The 19,685-nt window shown below is 56.4% G+C and overlaps 1 protein-coding gene across 2 annotated transcripts; it reads right to left on the reverse strand.

The window, feature by feature from the left end:
- Nucleotides 1–7,594: 7,594 nt before the first annotated feature.
- KPTN (kaptin, actin binding protein) lies at nt 7,595–16,447 on the reverse strand. Of its 2 annotated transcripts, XM_068992578.1 has the most exons (12): nt 16,176–16,447; nt 15,715–15,797; nt 15,526–15,610; nt 15,380–15,434; nt 13,584–13,659; nt 13,376–13,449; nt 13,046–13,155; nt 12,730–12,807; nt 11,406–11,481; nt 10,321–10,456; nt 9,720–9,902; nt 7,595–7,921 (listed from the first exon to the last, which is right to left on the reverse strand). In XM_068992578.1, exons 1-12 carry the CDS (start codon nt 16,399–16,401, stop codon nt 7,793–7,795), a joined length of 1,311 nt encoding a protein of 436 aa, XP_068848679.1. In that variant the 5' UTR covers nt 16,402–16,447; the 3' UTR covers nt 7,595–7,792. The 2 variants fall into 2 exon arrangements, with proteins under 2 accessions (XP_068848679.1, XP_068848680.1); XM_068992579.1 differs by lacking the exons at nt 15,526–15,610; nt 15,715–15,797.
- Between the last annotated feature and the right edge of the window lie 3,238 nt (nt 16,448–19,685).

Consider the following 19,685-nt stretch of genomic DNA (forward strand, 5'->3'; position numbering starts at 1 on the left):
GGGCAGGGTCCTGTGAGGGAGGAGGAGGAAGTCTGGGTGAGGGGAGCAAACCCCTCCTCCCTCTTGCTCAGGAGTCAGGGCTTGTTGCAGGCGGAGAATGGGGGAGAAGCTGGGGACTAACAGAGGGAGGAGAGAGACCAGGAGAGACAGAGAGACAGAGATTCAGAGGCAGGGACACAAAGAGACACTCTCTCTGTGCTAGGCAGAGGCCAAGAAAGACATAGAAAGATAAAGGCACCATGCGCTGCTGATGGACATGTAGCCTCTATGAGAAACTACAGTTGACATCACGTATCCCAGGACTCAGCAATTCCACTCCCAGGAATGTACCCAGGGAAATAAGTCAAGGGTTCAACGAAAGACCCATACACAAGTGTTTACAGCAGCTTCATTGATAATAAAGCTTGAAACAAGCTGGATGCCTATTGGTAAGAACACAGAGAGGTACAGGGCAGAAGAGGCACACGGTGGAATGTTATACAGCACCGAAAAGGGGGTGCACAACTGATACAGCCAACATCGCAGATGCATCTCACAGACATATCAAGGAAGGGGGAAGCTAGGCACAGAAGGACGCAGAATGAATAAGTCTGTGGGTGAGGCAAGGGGCTGGGGGGGGCCCTCAACTCATTCGGTGATTCCTGTGCTTCCCAATTTGGTGCTCGGAGGGCTCCTGCTTGGGATTTGGGCTGTATAGGTGCTTCTTTGTTCTTCCTGTCTCAGGTAGGGCTGGGGAGGGGCTGCTGGCGGGCCTCTCACTCACATTCTGCCCCGCAATGCTAGCACGTGTCCCTCTCCAGTATACCTGGGCCTCTGGGAAGTGAGAGATTCCTTAGAAGCCGTGACATTGTGACCCCCAGGTTGGTTTTTTGCCCCATTTGTGGGTGTGGGGTCAGTCCTTATCTTCCTGCCTCTGGTCCTGGGCTTGAGTGGCTATGTCTGTGTGTCTAGGTGTCCTTTAAAAATGCAAATCATTTCACATCTTTCTATCCGATCAGAACCACAACCGCCACACGCCCCCCATGGCTCCGGTCTCTCTCCAAACACTGAAGTCCAAGGTCTCGCACAATCTGGTCCCCTCGTTCTCTTTCCAGTCTCATTTCTCTCCCTCTCTCCCTCCCTCACTTGGCCTCAGCCACACTGCCTCTTCCCTGCTCTTTGGACAAGTTCTTGCCTCAGGGCCTTTGCACCTGCTGTTCCTCCTACCTGGGACACTCTTCCCAGCATATCCTCTCCCTCTCCTCCTTCAGCTCTCCACTAAGAGGTCACCTTCCCTGACCACACTGTTTGGAATGACACCTCCCAACTTTGGGGAGTCCCCAGCCATCTCACAGATGAGCCGACCAAGGCTCAGATAGGCTTAGTAACTTGTCCAGTGACCCCCAGCAGCCATTCTGTGGCTCCCAGTGTCTCTCTCCAAGAGTGGTCCTGACTTCCAACTCCCCCACCCCAAACTTGTGTTGCTGTGGTAACCCAGTAGCCTATAAAACAGGCCTCAGAAAGGAAGGGAGGGGTCCTCAGGGCCGCTTGCTCCCTGACCCCTCTCCTGGCCACCAGCCTCATTTCTCCCATAACATCCATTTCTGTCTGAGAAAGTTCTTCTCAGAGTCTAGCCCACAGCCTGCCCCCAACGCACACTGGTGTCCTCACGACTGAGAGCCGGGGGAGGGAGGCAGAATGTTGGCAGAACTTCCCTGAGAAGGAGTGAGTGAGTGAGTGTGTGTGTGTGTGTGTGTGTGTGTGTGTGTAGGCAGGGTAGAGGGGTGATTCTTAAAGGGCCACCGCACAATTACCCCCTCAGCAAGGCCCCTAATGATACATCTAATTAGCAGCCCCTTAATTAGCAACGACTTAGGCATAATTACAGACCCACCAGGATCCAAAGCAAAGACTCACTCTCTCTCCTCCCTCCCTCCTCATCAGCCCCTAGCTTTCAGGAGAACCCAGGGCCACCTGGGAGTCAGGAATTCATCCATAGCCTCTCACCCCCTCACTCAGGGAAGGGCCTCGGCCTGGGAAGTTCCGCCTCGCATCCAACCACCTGTCCCTTCCGCCTCGGTCCTCAGGGGAAACCAGGGTCAGCCAGTGGGTGTTCTGACACCCGCCCTCCTTGCCCCGAAGCTGGGCAAAGCAGCCTGGTTCAGTGGCTTTTTCTCCTGCAACAGCTGGTCTCCTCTCCCTGCAGCCTCAGGAGAAGAGCAGTCAGGGAGAGAAGAGCGCTGGACAAACACTTGTGTGCTGAGCCACCAAGAGGTCAGAGCCCTGTCACTGGGGACAGCGGGGCTGCTTCTGCTTGAGACTCCTGCCTCCGCCTCTCTCGTTTCCCCAGCTGCCCTGAAACCTAAGCTGGGTATCCAGGGGCAAAAGGATCAGGTGGAGGCCAGGGTGGGACTCCGGAGGGCAGATGGCGGGCATCATCTGTCCCCTGGGGCTGTCTCTCCCCACCCTCCTGGGCCGGTGGCCAGCTGGGTCAGTGGGGAGTGCCCTAGTTCTGCCTCGCCCCCATCTGGGGGCCTCAGACACCTCATCTGTAGGATGGGGACTGCAAGCTTGAGCGGGGTGGGGAGGTCAGGCTGGCAGGCCAGGTAGGACCCCCTCTTGTCGGTAAGCAGCGCTCAGGGAAGGGGCAGGGGGTGCCTGCTGCCTGCCCCTCGGTGGGGACACAGCCTTCTAAACACGCCCGCTTCCTGCCCCTGAGCAAGCCAGGTCCCCCCACCCCCAGCCCTGCACATGGTGTCCCCACCAGGGGATCCCACACAGACACACGCAGTCTTGGTGTTCAGGCTGTGATACATCCATCGGTAAACTGACACCGGGAGGGGCAAAGGGCTTGGTCAAGTCGAGAAGCTTCAAGTCATGGGCAGGACAGAGGCCCGGGGCTCCTAACCTGTGCTTGATTTAACCCACCCAGAGCCCCTCATGGGCACTCACTAGAGGGCCTCACCCCATCAGTGTGGGCTACAGGCTCAGCCCCACACCTCTCATCTCGCCCACCTCCTCTGGGGCCCCCCTTCCCAACAGGAAAGAAGAGGGACCTCAAGACTCAGAAGGGCCCTTTCCAGAGCCCTCAAGGGGCAGCGGAGAAGCTTCTGAGTTCCACTCCCTCTGGAAGACAGGTCTGGGGCTGGCACACTAGGAGAGAGATGGAGGCAAGACTGCAGGAAGGACTGGCCTGGCCCAACCCAGGACCTATTATTGCTCTGCCTGGAGCAGTGAAAGGGGCTCAGTAATTGTCCAAAGAATGAATGAGTCACGAAATGGACAGACGGCAAAAGAGGTACAGGAGTGAGACGGCAAGAGGGACGGGGTCCCGTCAATAGGAAGAGGAATGGGAGGGCAGACTGAAGACAGGACCAGTTCGGTCTCCACTACAGAGGGCACGGTTAGACTGCGAGAATGCCTCGGGATGCCAGAAATCAGGCAGGGGCGAGCAGAGGAGCTCTGAGCTCAGGGGAGGGATGGGCGGGTGCCAACTGGGAGGATGGGGTGGGGGAGCTCGGAGGAGGAAGGGAGCAGAGTTTGGGGGACTCCGTGCCTCCCGGGCGAGCCCACTCTGAGGCGGTGGGGGGGGGGGGAGGTGGGGGATCTTCTTCCTCCAGGTCTCCCCTGGCCAGGGGCGGAGACAAAGGTGTGTAGGAGGCAGAGTTAACCAGGGAGAGGAAGAGGGGAGGAAAGAGAGAGGAACAGGGAGCAGGTGCCTGGAGACAGAGATGGAGATGAGAGAGGAAGGGGAGCGACAGGAAGACCCATGCGGAGATGGAGAGAGACAGAGAGGAAGGCTGCGAGCGTAGAGACCAGAGACCCAGGGAAACACACAGAGATGGCGAAAGAGGAAGGCAGGGAGAGAGACCCAGGACTGACACAGAAAGCTGGACCAGACCCAGGCAAGGAGAGAGTGAGACGGAGGGAGTCAGGGACTCAGAGAGACAGGCAGACTCGGCAGGACCGAGAACCCTGAGAGGTGTGGAGGCACAGAAAGGCGAGACCCAGACACAGGAGGGCGGGGGCGGAGGCGGAGAACGCGAGGAGGGGGGCTGCCCCAGACGGGGCGGGGGTGTTCGCACCCCCTCAGTGCCCAGGAGGCACCCCTCCCCGGCCCGCCACGCTCCCCGAAGCGCAGGAGGGGCTGAGGATGTTGGCTGCTGGTGGTGGCCCCCGACTCCGCGTTCGGGCCCTGGTACCCGCAGTCCAGGATATGCAGCCCCCTACTCTCCATCACGGAGCCCAGGGAAAAGCGGCTCCTCGAACGCCCCCCTCCACCCACCTGGGGTAGCTCATCCTTCCCCCCAGCCCTCCCTCCTCTCACTGGGGGTCTCTTACCTGCGGCTACAGCCTAGAGCAGGTTCCCTCAGCACTGGATTGGCAGTGGTGGGCGACTCCGCCCGATAGAGAGAGAGAGAGAGGGAGAGAGAGTGAGAGCAAGAGGGAGAAGAGCTGGAGACTGAGAGGGAGAGCTAGGGAGGAGGGGAGGGAGAGGGGATAGAAGGAGGAGAGGCGAGGAGGAGGGGGGAGGGACACGGGGGAGGGGGAGTCGGCTGGAGAGGGAGGAGGGGGGCCGGGGGAGAGCCGGGAGGGCGGAGGCGGAGCCGGGGAGGAGGAGGAGGCGGGGAGAGGGAGGCCGGCGCGGGAGGCAGGGGAGGGGCCTACAGAGAGGAGGGGTGGGGAAGGGGGGGATGAGGCAGCCCAAGCCTCCCACCCACCCTCTGCCTTCAGCACCACAGGCAATGGACAGCGGCGGAGGGCGTGTGTGTGTGTGTGTGTGTGTGTCTGTGTGTCTGTGTGTGTGTGTGTGTCTGTGTGTGTGTGTCTGGGGGGGCGGGGTTCTGGGGGTCATTCAGCAGCATCGTCCACGATGCCCCCGCCCCCCACCAACACAGTCTCTGATCCATACAAGGACCAAAGAGGCGAAAGAGCTACAAATAGTTCCAGGCTCCCAGAACTGGAGGGGGAGGGCAAAAATGTTTTTAGCCAGAGTCAAGATCCAAATTCACATGCCGGGCCTGCAGACAGAGCCTCACAGAGCCAGCCAGAAACAACCACAAAGGCAGCCATTAATAATAATAACAGTGCAGCCCTTATCGCGTGCCAGACATTGTTACATGTTTAGTAAGTGCTTGACACGTGTTGACATAACGGACCCGCCTGAAGACCCTGTGAAGGAAATGCTACTCATCCCATTCTACAGATAGGGAAACTGAGGCACAAAATGGTAAAGTGCTCCTTCAGTTTCTACCCTTCATTGCTACACCACACGTGGTCCCAGACTCAGGGGCTGGCAAGAAGTCAGGAAGTGAGTTGCAAAGGATTGGGAACACAGTGGCAGCACCGGGAACCCAAACTCACAAATCCTGAAATGGAGAACAGACACACACACATGCACACGTCCACACCCATGCACAGGCTTCACGAACCCACAACATCACTAGTTAAAAGCCCCCAATCCCACCTTAGGGTCCACTCCTACCCAGGACAGGAGGTGATAGAGGATTTCTCCTCTGCAGACAGGCACCAGGAGGAAGACCCTGCTCTGGCCAGTGGCCCATGCCCACCGCCACCCGTCCTGGCTGGACACCCTCAGGCTCGCTGCCAGGAGGGAGAGAGACGACCCAGCTCCAGCTGCGTGCGATTTCCCACGCTTGGGCTTGGGCTCCAGGAGGTGAGGAGGTCTGGGGTAGCCAAGAATTGGTGGGCTCCAGCCTCCTGAAGACCCACTGCGGGGCACTGGTAGACAGCCTGGTCTTCACTGGCGGTGCAGATGGTCAGACTGACGTGTGGACTTCCACGGCAGGAGGTGGACAGATGGCCAGAATGACCGTAGTGCCTGCCCCTCCCCACCAGGAAGCAAGAGTCTCCCCTCCCCTCCCCAACTGCCAGGGAGGAAGCAGCGCCCCATCCCCAACCAACCTGGACCCCCCTCTCCCCTCCCCTGCTCGGGAATGGGTCCCCAACCCTCTGGACAGGGTTCTATTCCTGGCAATATTTCTCCTGTCACCCCTGCCCTCCTCTGGTCCCTGTGATGGAGGCCTGGATTCCTTCTCTGGTGCCATGGAAGCAGCCACAGAAAGGACAATTCCTACAGCCATGGGGTCCCGTAATCCCCTGGGCTTTTCTTTGTTATATGTTTTTGGCTATGCTGAGTCTTCATTGCGGTGCACAAACTCTCGTTGCCAAGCATGGGCTCGAGTACATAAGCTCAGTAGTCGTGGCATCTTAGTCCCTGGACCAGGGATCGAACCCATGTCCCCTGGCAGGCAGATTCTTAACCACTGGGCCACCAGGCGAGGTGCCCCCTCCTATTCTCGGGCTTTTCAATTAGGACTACCTTTAGTCCTTTCCAGCACAGTATAGCCTGGGTCCTGTCTTCCTGGGGCTCGTCTCAGCACTCCCCTGTGGGGAGCTAAATTCAATCACTTTCTGTAGGGTGTTAACTTTGACCCCTGGTGTAAGGTATGAAAGTAGTGAAAGTGTTAGTCACTCAGTCGTGTCTAACTCTCGTGACCCTATGGCCTGTAACTCACCAGGCTTCTCTGCCCATGGGATTCTCCAGGCAAGAATACTGGAGTGGGCAACCATTCCCTTCTCCAGGGGAATCTTCCTGACCCAGGGATCAAACCTGTATCTCCTGCATTGCAGGCAGATTCCTACTGTCTGAGCCACCAGGGAAGGTGTGAGGTCTAACCACAGTAAATTGCTAGTGTCCAACTCCAGCATTATTCACAGGGCGTCTGACCGCAGGCCCTCTGTTACAACTTGTGGCTTCCCCATGAGTCTTTTCTTTTTTAAAATACTTATTTATTCATTTGGCTGGGCTGTCTTAGTTGCAGCATACGAGATCTTTTTAGTTATAGAATGCCAGATCTAGTTCCCTGACCAGTGATTGAACATGGGTTCCCTGGTGGCTCAGACAGTAAAGCGTCTGCCTACAATGCGGGAGACCCAGTTTCAATCCCTGGGTGGGGAAGATCCCCTGGAGAAGGAACTGGCACCCCACTCCAGTATTCTTGCCTGGGAAATCCCATGGACGGAGGAGCCTGGTAGGCTACAGTCCATGGGGTCGCAAGGAGTCGGACACAACGGAGCGACTTCACTCTCACTTTCCCCCCTGCATCAGAAGCATGGAGTCTTAGCCACTGGACCACCAGGGAAGTCTCCCACGACAGTCCTTTCCAGCCACCTCCTTTCCTCTGAGGCTCAATTTCCTTATCATCCCACTGAGCCCTCACCCAAGATCCAGAGTTTCCCACTGGGGTCTAACCTGAGCTTACGTGCAAACATCTAACCCCGAAGTCTTCCCTTGGAGGATGAACTTCAGTCTTCCTCGGAGGGCCTAACTTCCTTTCTTTTCTCTGAAATCTACACTGAGATTCCACTTCAGTCCCACTCCTGGGTCTGACTTTGGATCCCCAGTCCCCAGAGTCCCCTCCCTCAGTTCTTCCGGGGAAATCCGGCTCCCAACATTCAGCCTGGCACATCGTGAGCCCTTGTCAAACGCTTGCCAAACAAAACGATGGAGACGAGTGTGAGTTTGGTTCCTTTGGATATAGAAATCATCGCCACTGACCAATTCTCATGGAGGGTGAGATCATCCCATTTTCAGATGGGAACACTGAGGCACAGAGAGGGGAGTGCGAGTCACGGGCACGCGGGGGCAGGGTCAGAGCAGGACCCACGGCTCCATCACCCCGAGGGTGGGTCTCGGGGGACCAGCCCCTCCTTCAGGATGTTTCCCCCACCATGAAGGCGAGTGCCCCAAGGCACTACCGCAGACCTGGGGTGGGCAGCGAGTGGGTACTCAGGAAGCCAGGGTCTCAGCAGGCCCGGAACCCACCCTGTCCCCCAGCTTCTGTAGCTGACGTCTCCTCTGCTCCACTTGACGCCGAAGCCGGGTCAGCACTAGCTCCGAGGCCTGGATCAGGCTGTGCTGTGGGGAACGAGAGGAGGAGGAAGGAGGCGGGCAGAGCTGGGATGGAGCTGGAGGGGTGAGGGTTACACCGCCCCCCTCAAAGCTGGAAGCTTAGCCACGACCGGAGGTTGGAGAGAGGACCACCACATGGGCGGAGGGAACGGGTCTCTGTGATGCGGTGAAGCTCAGACTCAGGGCCATGGCCTTCCGTCAATTTCTAGCGGGAGGAACAAAGCCCAGCCCCAGATGTGCGGGTTTGAGGTTAGAACTTGGGACGGAGGGGAAGGGGAAGAATCAAGACGAAGGGGAGCTCGAGGTACACGGGAGCAAGGACTGACCACTGAACAGAGGCTGAGGTTAGACCACGGCAGACGGGGACAAAGGTGAGACCCTGGCAGAAAAGGTTAGGCCCACAGGCCCGAGAAGGAGCAGACCACAGTGGACAAGAGAGGAATATGTCACCACACAAGGGACGGAGCCAGACCCAGGCTGGAGGGTCAGAGTGGGGAGGTCACTGCGCAACAGCTTGACAGAGGACGGCAAGAGATGCTAGTGCGTGAGAGCAAGGTGGAGGGGAAGCCCCTCCCACTCTGGCCCAGCCTCAGACCCCTCCTCATCCTGGTCTACCCGGGGGCCCACCCTTCATCCCATGCACCGTGATTCAACCTCACGCCTTTTCCCTGGGGCCCAGCCTCTATCTCTATGTGGTCTAATCTGGACCATTCCCCTGATGGCTAGGCTGAAGGAAGAGGCCCCAGCAGAACCTTCAGAGGAGGCAGTTCAAGCACTCAGGTGAGACCACGTGGGGAAGGAGCCTGGACTCAGGCCAGAGGCAGGGGGAAGGGAAACAGCAGATAAGGAGACAGAGATACCTCATAGCTGAAGGGTGGGTGTCAGGCCACAGGGAGCAGGTCAGAGGTTATACTACAGTGTGCTTAGTAGCTCAGTTGTGTCCAACTCTTTGCAACCCCCTGGACTGTAGCCTGCTAGGCTACTCTGTCGATGGGATTTTTAGGCAAGGATACTGGAGTGGGTAGCCATTTCCTCCTCCAGGGGATCTTCCCAGGCCAGGGATCAAGCCTGGGTCTCCTGAGCTGCAGACGAATTCTTTACCTGCTGAGCCACTGGGGAAATCTCATCTATGTTCGTTGGAGGTTAAGTAGAAAGGGATGGTTGCAGGCTGGACCTTGGACCTCGGGAATGGGTTGGATGTTAAACCATAAGGGCAGTGAAGCTGATGTGGGAGGGTGAGAGGTCAAAGTTCAGGAGAAGGCTGGCCATTTGACAGCAGGTCAAGGGCATGACCGCAGTGGAAAGTTCAGAGGTTAGACCAGAGTGGAAGGGCTTGAGGTTAGACTGTGGCAGAAAGCTGGAGACAGGCTGGAAGTGAGATCCCCGGGCAGGGTGAAGCGGGTCACACATGAGGAGGAGGGGGTGGCTGCAGGGGGAGGGCCGAGGTCAGTCAGGGGGCAGTGGGAGGGTGCAAATAGCTCACAGACGGATCCAGGCTGGGGAAGGGGCAGAGTCAGACAGAGCGGGGGGACGGAAGGACAGAAGCGCGGGGGGCTGAGGGAGGCCCGGGGGACGGGGGTGACGGATGGCGCAGCCAAGCCCCCTTCGCCCCTCGCTATGAGGCCGCAGCCCCTTCTCCTGGGCCAACAGGAGTCACACCCCGCCCTCCACACCCAGGAGGAGGCCTGCAGCCAAGACTGCCCCCCTTGCCTGAAGGTGGGCTCAGGCCCCAGAGCTCCCTCTCCCCTGAGGACACGCCCTCACTAAGGTGGGTGAGAAGTCCCGCCTCAGGGCCCCTGGCTACCTGCAGGATGTGCACGCCCTTCAGGGAGACCACGGCCAGCTCGCGCAGCCCGTCCCCGGTCAGGTCCACGTGTGCCATGGCCAGCAGGGGGCTGGAGAAGCCCCGCCGCCACAGCAAGCGGAAGCCACACGGGGCCCCGGGGAGCCCTCGCCCGGGGCCGCAGTACTTGTAACAGAGCAGCTCCTGCAGGGGTGGGAGGTCAGGGTCACACGGTGGGCGTGGGGTCATGGGGGTGGGAACCAGGGTCACACAGGGGGACTGGAGTCACATGGGGGGACTGGAGTCACATGGGGGGACTGGAGTCACATGGGGGGATCGGAGTCACACGGGGGATCAGAGTCACACGGGGGATCAGAGTCACACGGGGTTGAGGTCACATGGGGTGGTCAGGGTCACACGGTGGGCATTGGGGTCACTAGGGGATCAGGGTCACACAGGAGGATGGGGTCACATGGGGGTCAAGGTCACACAGGGGGGTCAGGGTCACATAGGGCTCAAGGTCACATGGAGGGGTTGGGGTCACATGGCGGGGTTGGGGTCCCACGGGGGAAGGCAAGCGGCACAGGGCATGGGCTGTGACAGTCCCGCCCCTTGGCCCCACCTGTCCATAGGTGGCCACCAGTACTTCTGGCCGCCCATCCAGATCGATGTCGGTGACCAGGCCACAGAGGACACTGTCAAACTGGTCACTGCCTGGCAGGAGAAGCTGGTCTTCGAGCCCCCGGCTCAGCAGGTCGCTGGGGGTCAGAACACAGCAGGAAGACTGGGGTCAAGTGCAGTGCCCGCCACCCCGAGCACCGGATCCTCACGTGTCAGGTCTGGAGGCTCTGTTCCTGCTGAAGCCTGGACACCCTCGTCTCCAAGCTGGCCATCCTCCTATCCACCCAGAGGTGCTCAAGGCATCTCCGATCCGGACACTCACACGGTCCCCTGAAGGTGGGATCATCTCAGTCCCATGTGGAAACCCACACCATTCCTTCTGGGGACCCTGTCGCCTCCAGTCTGGACACATGTGTAGTCCTCTGGAGCCTGGACCCAATACTGGACACCTTCACGGCCCACCAGGTGTGCACAGCTGGCTTGCACTGGCTCACAGGAGCTGACTAGGACATTTTCAGAAACCCTGAGAGCGTGCTGGCATTGTGTCAGTGACTCGAAATCCCACCGTGGTGAGAGCACTGACGTGGGCAGACGTTACAAACCAGGGCTTTCTCCCACACAGAGCCAGCGGTTAACTACCTGCAACATGTTCCGCACCCCAAGGAGCTTTCCAGGTGGTGGCAGAGGCAAAAGAACCCACCTGCCAATGCAGGTTCGACCCCTGGGGTGGTAAGATTCCCCTGAAAGAGGGCATGGCAACCCATTCCAATTCTGTTGCCCGGAGAATCCCATGGACAGAGGAGCCTGGCAGGCTGCGGTCCATGGGGATCGCAAAGAGTCGGACCGAATAACCTAGCACACACCCAGCCCAGCGGGGCCGGACATCTCAGTTCCCACCCCGAGGTCTCAGCACATCTCCTACAAGTTCTAGATTAAAACACTCGGTGCTTCTCTCCCTGGGACACGGACACCTTTACCCACCCAGGCCTGAACCACCACACCCAAAACTTTACTTTCTGTGGAGAATGAACAGGTTAGGCCGTGGTGCAAAGGCACAGGGCCCGCCCGCCTCCACGTGCCCCTCACCGGTACACCACCGCCGGCTCCAACATGCTGGCCACCAGCACGCTGTACTCCTCCTGCTGTGGTCTGTCCTCCATCTCTGGAGAAGGGACAGAGGTGGGGGAGGTGTGAGCGGACAGGTCCCAGGTCCCTCCTCCCCACCCCTCCATACCTGAGAGGAACACAGGTTAGACTCCTAGAGTCGGACACGAGGAGGTGTGAGCGGACAGGTCCCAGGTCCCTCCTCCCCACCCCTCCATACCTGAGAGGAACACAGGTTAGACTCCTAGAGTTGGACACAACTGAAGCGACTTAGCAGCAGCAGCAGGAAGCCTTGACGATGGGTTGGTTACAGGTGGAGGGTTAGAGGTTAGACCACGAGAGGAGGATGGAGGTCAGAGGTCAGGAGGAGGAATAGGTGTTGGATAACAGTTTAAAAAGCCCAAGGTTAGGGGACTTCCCTGGTGGCCCAGGAATTAAGACTGTGCTTCCAGTGCAGCGGATGCAGGTTTGATCCTGGTTGGGGAACTAAGAACTAAGATCCCACATGCCATGAGGCTCAAAGTCAAGACAAAATTCAAGGTTAGACCACCAGGTTAGATGAGAACATGGTTAGATGAGAATATGAAAGTCCTCAGATCACTGTAGGGGTATCAGGGGTAAACCACAGGAGGAGGGATGGAAGACAGACCACAGAGGTCAGACCAAGAGAAACACCAAGGACTTCTCTGGTGGCCCTGTGGTTAAGGATCTGACTTGCAATAAAAGAGACGCAAGTTGGGGAACTGAGATCCCACACGCCACAGAGCAGTCAAGTCCGAGCGCCGCAACTAGAGGGGTTTGTGCGTAGCAAGGAAAGATCCTGCATGCCACAACTAAGACCCAACGCAGCCAAATAAAGAAAGAAAAAGAAAAACACGAGAGGACAGACCAGAATAAGAGGAACAGATCAACACATGGGGGGAAAGGAGAGACCGCGAGTCCGGGGCCAGTGCTGAGTTCATGAGAAGAATTTGGGTCTGAATGGCAGCAAGACACAGAATGACAAGTCCTGAGGCCGAGACGGGGGTCAGGGGAAGTGGCACAGTGAGGGGTGAAGGTTAGAGACACCAAGGGGAAGGCGGAAGTTCAACTCAGGGTAAAAGGTCAGGTTAAAGGTTAGACCACCAACCGGGCCAAGTTGCTGGGAGTGAAATTCAGGAGCGTGTGCGGAGAGATGGGGCAGGGTAAGTCCTGCGTCGGAGTGGGGCACCCAGGAGGACGGGAGGAAGGAACGATGGGAGCAGGACGTTTAGGGAGAGGGGTACAAACGTGGGTGGGGGGAGCCGAGCCCACGCCCAGAACTCACCCTCGGGGGCCGAAAGGCTGAACACGATCACTCGAGAAATGGGGCCGTCCTGAAGGATGGTCCACGTCTGCAGGACCTCTGTGTGGAGGGCGAGGACTCAGGGCCCCGCCTTCAGCACTGAGTGCGAGCCCCCTTCCCGGGACCCACCCCCAGCCCTGAGCGCCCCGGGCCCCGCCCAAGCCTCGCCCAAGCCTCGCCCAAGCCCCGCCCAAACCCGCCCCCAGCCTGCACTGCCAGCCCCGCCCCAAGCCCAGAGCGCCCGCCCCGCCCCCAAGGCCCCGCCCCTAACCATGTCCGAACCCCGCCCCATGATCACCTCGACTCTGCTGGTCCACGTGGGCGACGCGAACGTAACCGCTCTGACAGCCCAGAGCTGAGAGTCGCCGGGATGTGCCGGGCAGGTTGTGCACGTCAAGCCACAAGACGCTGGGGGTGGACAGGTGGACAGAGGGGCCCTCGGGCCGTCACCAGGTCCCAGCCCCCACCCTCTATCTCCGCCTCCCTACAAGCATCCACCCCACCCCTCCCCCTAGAAGAGCCTTGGGCCTCCGCTGGGCTTGATTTCCCTAGGGCTCAATTCTCACCACCCAGATTTCTCGGAGCCCGCCTGCCCCGGTCCCTGCTGGCCTGTCGGGGGCTCGCCTACCTACTGGTCAGGTTTGTGAGCTCTGGGAAGAGGTTTTCCACAGGCTGTTCTTCAAACTGATGCAGTCCCTCGTTCTGGGGGAACCGAGACCCGCCACCCGCTTGGAGTCAGTGGCTGGTCTCACACACCGCCCTCCACCCCCGACCCCCCGACCCCAGTCCACGGTGGCCCCAGCAGGGCTCTGCTCACCACGCCTCCTCCGCCTCACCTCCTTGTACAGATGAATGGCTGGGTCATTCCCACTCAGGAGAAACACGGTCTCTAGTTGATCCCCGACCTGAACCCTGAAAGCAAAAAACTCTAGAACACCAGTATGGTGGACCTTGAGTGTAGTAGAGTTCGTCAGTTTTAAAACCCTCCTCTTGAAAAAACTCTTGCTTGCGAGAACCCTGTCATTCTAGGCTTCAAACACTGGATCCACAGTGAAGATGCAGAACTGTAGAAACTGACCCTTGAAGAATCACAGGATGGTACAGCTTTCCAATCTCAGAAACTCAGCATGTCAGAACCTTCTGTTTCTAGAGCCCTCACCTGCTAGAATCTTCATTCTGGATGTGGGTTCAGGAATGAACACGGAGCTCTGAGAATGGGCTGCAGAACCTCAGAACACTAGTACCTCTTTACCCTAGAACCCCAGTGTTCTAGAAGTTCTGTTTTCTGTCTCCTTCAAGACACTAGAACTTTTGGAAATTGCCATCATGGTATTCAGACTGAGAATTGGTAGACTATCCAGATCATAGAACCCAGAATATTAGTGGGTTAGAAACTTCAGTTTCTCAAACTCTCATCTGATAGACCTGAGGTTGGCCAATTATGACCTGCAGGCTAAATCTCACTCCCTGTTTTGTTTGGCCATGCCACATGGCTTGCACGGTCTTAGCTCCCTGACCAGGGATCGAACCCATGCCCCCGGCTGTGGGAGTGCAATCTTAACCAAGGGACCACCAGGGGAGTCCCTCCCCTGATTTGTAAATAAAGTTTTATTGGAACACAGCCACACATATTCATTCATACAGTGTCCATGGCTGCCTTCTTGTTACAGTGGCCGACCTGAGCGGCTGTGAGACAGACTAAATAGAAAATGTTTGGCAACTCCTGTGCTAGAACACTGGCGTTCCAGAATGGAATTCTTATACTTTGGGATCCTAGCACATCAGTACTCTTCATGGTCTGTATTCTCTCTCCTTGAGATATGATAATGTTCAGTTCAGTTCAGTTCAGTCGCTCAGTCGTGTCCGACTCTTTGCGACCCCATGAATCGCAGCACGCCAGGCCTCCCTGTCCATCACCATCTCCCGGAGTTCACTCAGACTCACGTCCGTCGAGTCCGTGATGCCATCCAGCCATCTCAACCTCTGTCGTCCCCTTCTCCTCCTGCCCCCAATCCAGGACCTTAATATTACAGTATCTCAGAATCATCAAACTGTAGATCTTTCAGATCTTGGAATCTCAGAGCTAATAACTCAAGGAAAAAAAAAGCATTTCTGGATCTTGGAATGCCCTAATCTAGAATATCAAAACTTGAGAGTTCTACAGGTCTGGAAATGAAGCACTCAATTAACTCTCAAATTATCTAGTTCAGGGGGTTCCCTGGTGGCTCAGACAGTAAAGAATCTGCTTGCAATGCAGGAGATGCAGGTTCGATCCCTGAGTCAGGAAGGTCCCCTGGAGAAGAGAATGGCTACCTACTCCAGTATTCTTGTCTGGAGAATTCCACGAACAGAGGAGCCCTGAGGGCTACAGTCCATGGGGTCGCAAAGAGTTGGACACGACTTAGTGACTAACACCATCTAGTTCAGGGATTGCAAAATGGTAGCCCATTAGCTGAGTATGGCCCATGGCTACTTTAAATGCACTATGCTCTAAAAAACAAACGAGTCTGATTGTTTATAGGTGGGTTTGTGGTCTTCAGTATGCTACAGCCTCTGCTCTCTCAACATACACACACACACACACACGTGCACACATACACTCCCTAATGTATCAAGCCTGTGATTTACTTACTCTGCGTGGCATAGTTGGAAAGGAGTGAACTGGAGCTCCAGATTCAGGCAGCTCTCTGCAGGGGGAGCGGAGGCAGTTAGGTGCCGGGGATGGGACTGCATCCCCCACCCTCTCCTCATCCCTCTTTCCCTCCAGGCCACACTTACGAGCAATGGAGTCGAGGTTGTACTCAGAGCCAGGCTCGTAGTCACAGTAAATGTTAAGGAAGGGGCTGCCCTTGTCCCCAGAATCCTGGGAGAGGAGACTGGCCTCAGAGGAAGGCAGAAGCAGCAAGAGGGATTTGGGGAAGACTCAGTAAGGAGGAGAAAATGGATAGATGGATGGGCTCTGGGTACCTTAATGAACGTGATCCCCACAACCAGACCCCGCTTTGGGGGTGACTTGTTGAAGGTGTCAATGGAGACAATCTCTGCATCCACTGGGAGAGGAGAGTTCAAAGTTCACATTTCAGGCAGGCCCGTGACCCCAATATTTCCAACCACGGTGACCCTTGACCTCTACAGCTCAGTCATCTCTCACCACCACAAATTATGACTGTTGGGTCCCAGTGGGTCCTGTTCACCATCACCAGGGTAGGTGTAATCCTGGTTTCTGAGTCATCCTGAACCCGAACTACTTCAGGCCCCTATTTATCCCTGTCTTCTGACCCCAGTGCCTCCAGATTACCAGCTCTGACCCCCTTCAATCACCATCACCCTGATCCCGTTCGCCCATCATGGTGACCTGACCCAAGACAGAGCCTCAGAAACCTTCTCAACACTCCGTTCCGAGCCCCCAGCCCGACGGCGCCACGCACCGGGAATGTAATTGAACTGCAGCTCCTTGGCCACGGGCCGGATTTTCTGTCGGAGGTCTTGGTAGCGGAAGCCTAGCACCTTGCCTTTAAGGGTGGCGGCCAGCAGTTCCCCGCGCCCGCCCGCGCCGCCTGCTAGCCCATACACATTGCTCTGCGACGAGAAGCGTGTGAAGCTGTCCTCGCGCAGCGGGCAAGGCCCTGCGGCCATGGCCGCCTCCCCCATCATGTCCCTCAACCACTCATTCCCAGAGCCCCCACAGCGGCCCGCTCTACCCGTGGATCGCCGGGCGTCCGCGGGGCGCGCAGACCGATTACGTGAAGAAGCTGCGGTCGCTGCCCTTTACAAAGATGGCCGCCAGCCGGGCTGCCCTCCAGACTTTGCTTCAACGCGCTTGCGCGCTCCTGCTTGGTCCTTTTCAGGGCCGAGGCGACTGCGATTTGCAAATTAAGAGGTCCATGGGGTCGCGAAGAGTCGGACACGACTGAGCGACTTCACTTTCACTTCTCACTTTCATGCATTGGAGAAGGAAATGGCAACCCACTCCAGTGTTCTTGCCTGGAGAATCCCAGGGACGGGGGAGCCTGGTGGGCTGCCGTCTATGAGGTCACACAGAGTCGGACACGACTGAAGTGACTTAGCAGCAACAGCAGCAGACAGAGGTACATAGTATGTTTGACCAATCAAGAAATTGAGGCACAAAGAAATTTGTCTAAGATCAGTTAGAAGCCGCAGTGTTGGAACCCAAACAAGATAGCGCCATAGTTTATTATTTTAATCACATCACTTAAAACTTTTTTTTTTTTTTTTTGCCTCATAGTGCTGCTTATGGGATCTTAGTTCCCCCATCAGGCATTGAACCAGACCCTAGGCAGTGAAAGTGCTAGTCCTAACCACTGGACCACCAGGGGATTCTCTCCCATCACCTTTAAAGTGGTGAAATGCATTCTGCTTACCCCAAGGAAACAGTTCTAGCTATCTGTCCTGGCAAATAACCTTCACCTTATCTACTGAAAAAGGCTTGGTGGCTCAGATGGTAAAGAATTTGTCTACAATGCCAGAGACCCGGGTTTGACCTCTTGGTCAAGATCCCCTGGAGAAAGGAATGGCTACCCACTCCAGTATTCTTGCCTGGAGAATTCCATGGACAGAGGAACCTGGCGGGCTACAGTCCATTGGGTCCCAGAGAATCAGACAGGACTGAGTGACTAACATTTCACTTTTTCTTTCTTTACTGAAAGCTGACTTTATGCTAGTCATGTTGGCTGATGATCTCATTGAATCCTCACAGCTACCCTATTCTTGTTTCCCTGCCTTCATTTATTCAACATGTATTGAGCACTTACTCTGTGCCAAGATATCCTTTATGAATTTATCTCAATAAACTCTTGCAACAACCCTGGAAAGAAGTTTATTACCCCAATTTATAGAAAACGAAATGGAGGCTGGGGGAGAATAAATTCCTTGACTGATGTGATAGTAAGTGCTGGAGAAAGGATGATGTCTTCTGGGATTCATGTATATACATGTTTGTCCTTAGAAGAGCATCAACGGTGTGGGGACTCTGTGTATGGTATTTCCAGAAGACATGAATTGGCCAGCTGTCCTGGCCACCTTGAATAATATTCTGTCACCTGCTTCCAGGCAAAAAGAGGACATACACACATGCACGTGCAGACTGCAAAACTCATGAAGGCAGTGACTGGATCTCCTTTGTTCACAGTCAAATTGCCAATACCTGGACCACAAGGTTTTTCATGAAGTGACCATTTAGTAAATATGTTAAGATCCCCAAGCTATGTACCAGACCCTTTGCCAAGCACCTGGGACACTGTTGCCTAAGAAGCATGAGAAGAGTTCTCCAAGGCAGATTCGATCTGGAAGGTGATGAAAAGAAAGGAGTTTGTGTCAAACACAGGTCTAGCTATGTTGGTTAATGCTGTAACTCCAGGGACTGCGCCAGGACATGGCACACAGTAGGTGCTTAACAGATACCCGGGGATTAGATGGAAGGAGGGGTGTCTTCTTCCACTTCTAAAGAATGTGTTCTTCAGGCTTTAAAAAATTATTTGGCTGTGCCAGGTCTTAATTGCAGCATGTGGGATCTAGTTCCCCCACCAGGGTTCTAAGCTGTGTCTCCTGCTTTGGAAGGCAGACTGTTAACCACTGCACCAAGGAAGTCCCTTGAGCACTTTTAATATGATTTTAAAGCACACCCAGGGTTGAAAATCACTACACTACTTAGCCTTCTGCAAGTGCCATGGCAGACATTGGTAATCAATCTGAGGTCTCAGGAGTCTTAACTGAGCTCGAGGCAGCCATCATCAATTGATTAGAGCTGTGGGAGAAGCCGGAGAAGGCAATGGCACCCCACTCCAGTACTCTTGCCTGGAAAATCCCATGGACAGAGGAGCCTGGTAGGCTGCAGTCCATGGGGTTGCTAACAGTTGGACATGACTGGGCGACTTCACTTTCACATTTCCCTTTCATGCATTGGAGAAGGAAATGGCAACACACTCCAGTGTTCTTGCCTGGAGAATCCCAGGGACGGGGGAGCCTGGTGTGCTGTCATCTATGGGGTAGCAAAGAGTCGGACACGACTGAAGCGACTTAGCAGCAGCAGCAGTGGGAGAAGCGGAGGGGGACAGAGGAGCAGGGCAGAGTGTCACACAGAGGCCACTCTCGACACAGGGTGACCCTGAACCTCTCCCGAGCTCCTTCTAGGCTCGAAGCTGGAGCAGCTCTCCGGGGAGCCTGCCCTGGTTTTCCAGGCAGCCCCGGTTCACATCCTGATGTCATGCCAGTGACACTGAGTCCGCCTTCTGGCACTGGCCCTCCTCTGGCTGTCCTCCCACCCCCAGTGGGGACTGGCCTGGCCCAGGGCCGGCTGGAAGCACACGCACACCAGACCGCCCACTGACAGAGGTCCACGTGCTGGATCAGGAGGAGGAGGTGGCTGGGCTCTGCCCTCCTTTCCTGGGCAAAGGGTTCCTGCTGTTTGCGCTCCCCCTCCCCACACCCACCTGTCCTTGTGCTCCACCTGCCAAGGCCGCTCCCTCCCCTGCCTCTGACAGATGGAACAGTGCCTCTGGGGCTTCTGGCCTTCCCTCCAGGGAAGCATGGACGTGGGCCGTGAGGCTGGGAGACTTGGTGTGCCTCCTCCACCATTTATTTTTTGGCCTTGGCTTCCCTGGTGGCTCAGGTGGTAAAGAATCTGTCTGCAATACGGGAGACTGGGGTTCGATCCCTGGGTTGGGAAGATCCCCTGGAGAAGGAAATGGCAGCCCACTCCAGTATTTTTGCCTGGGAAATCCCATGGACAGAGGAGCCTGGGGGGCTATAGCCCATGGGGTCGCAGAGAGGCCCTGGTAGCGACTGAGTGACTCACATACACACCTACATACCTCATAGACTACAGGATCTTAGTTCCCCAACCAGGGACTGAATCCATGTTCTCTGCAATGAAAGCATGAATTCTTAACCAACGGACCACCTGGGAAGACGCCTCCACT

This window comes from Capricornis sumatraensis, chromosome 20 (assembly GCF_032405125.1).
Source record: "Capricornis sumatraensis isolate serow.1 chromosome 20, serow.2, whole genome shotgun sequence".
In the NCBI taxonomy this organism is placed as follows: domain Eukaryota; kingdom Metazoa; phylum Chordata; class Mammalia; order Artiodactyla; family Bovidae; genus Capricornis; species Capricornis sumatraensis.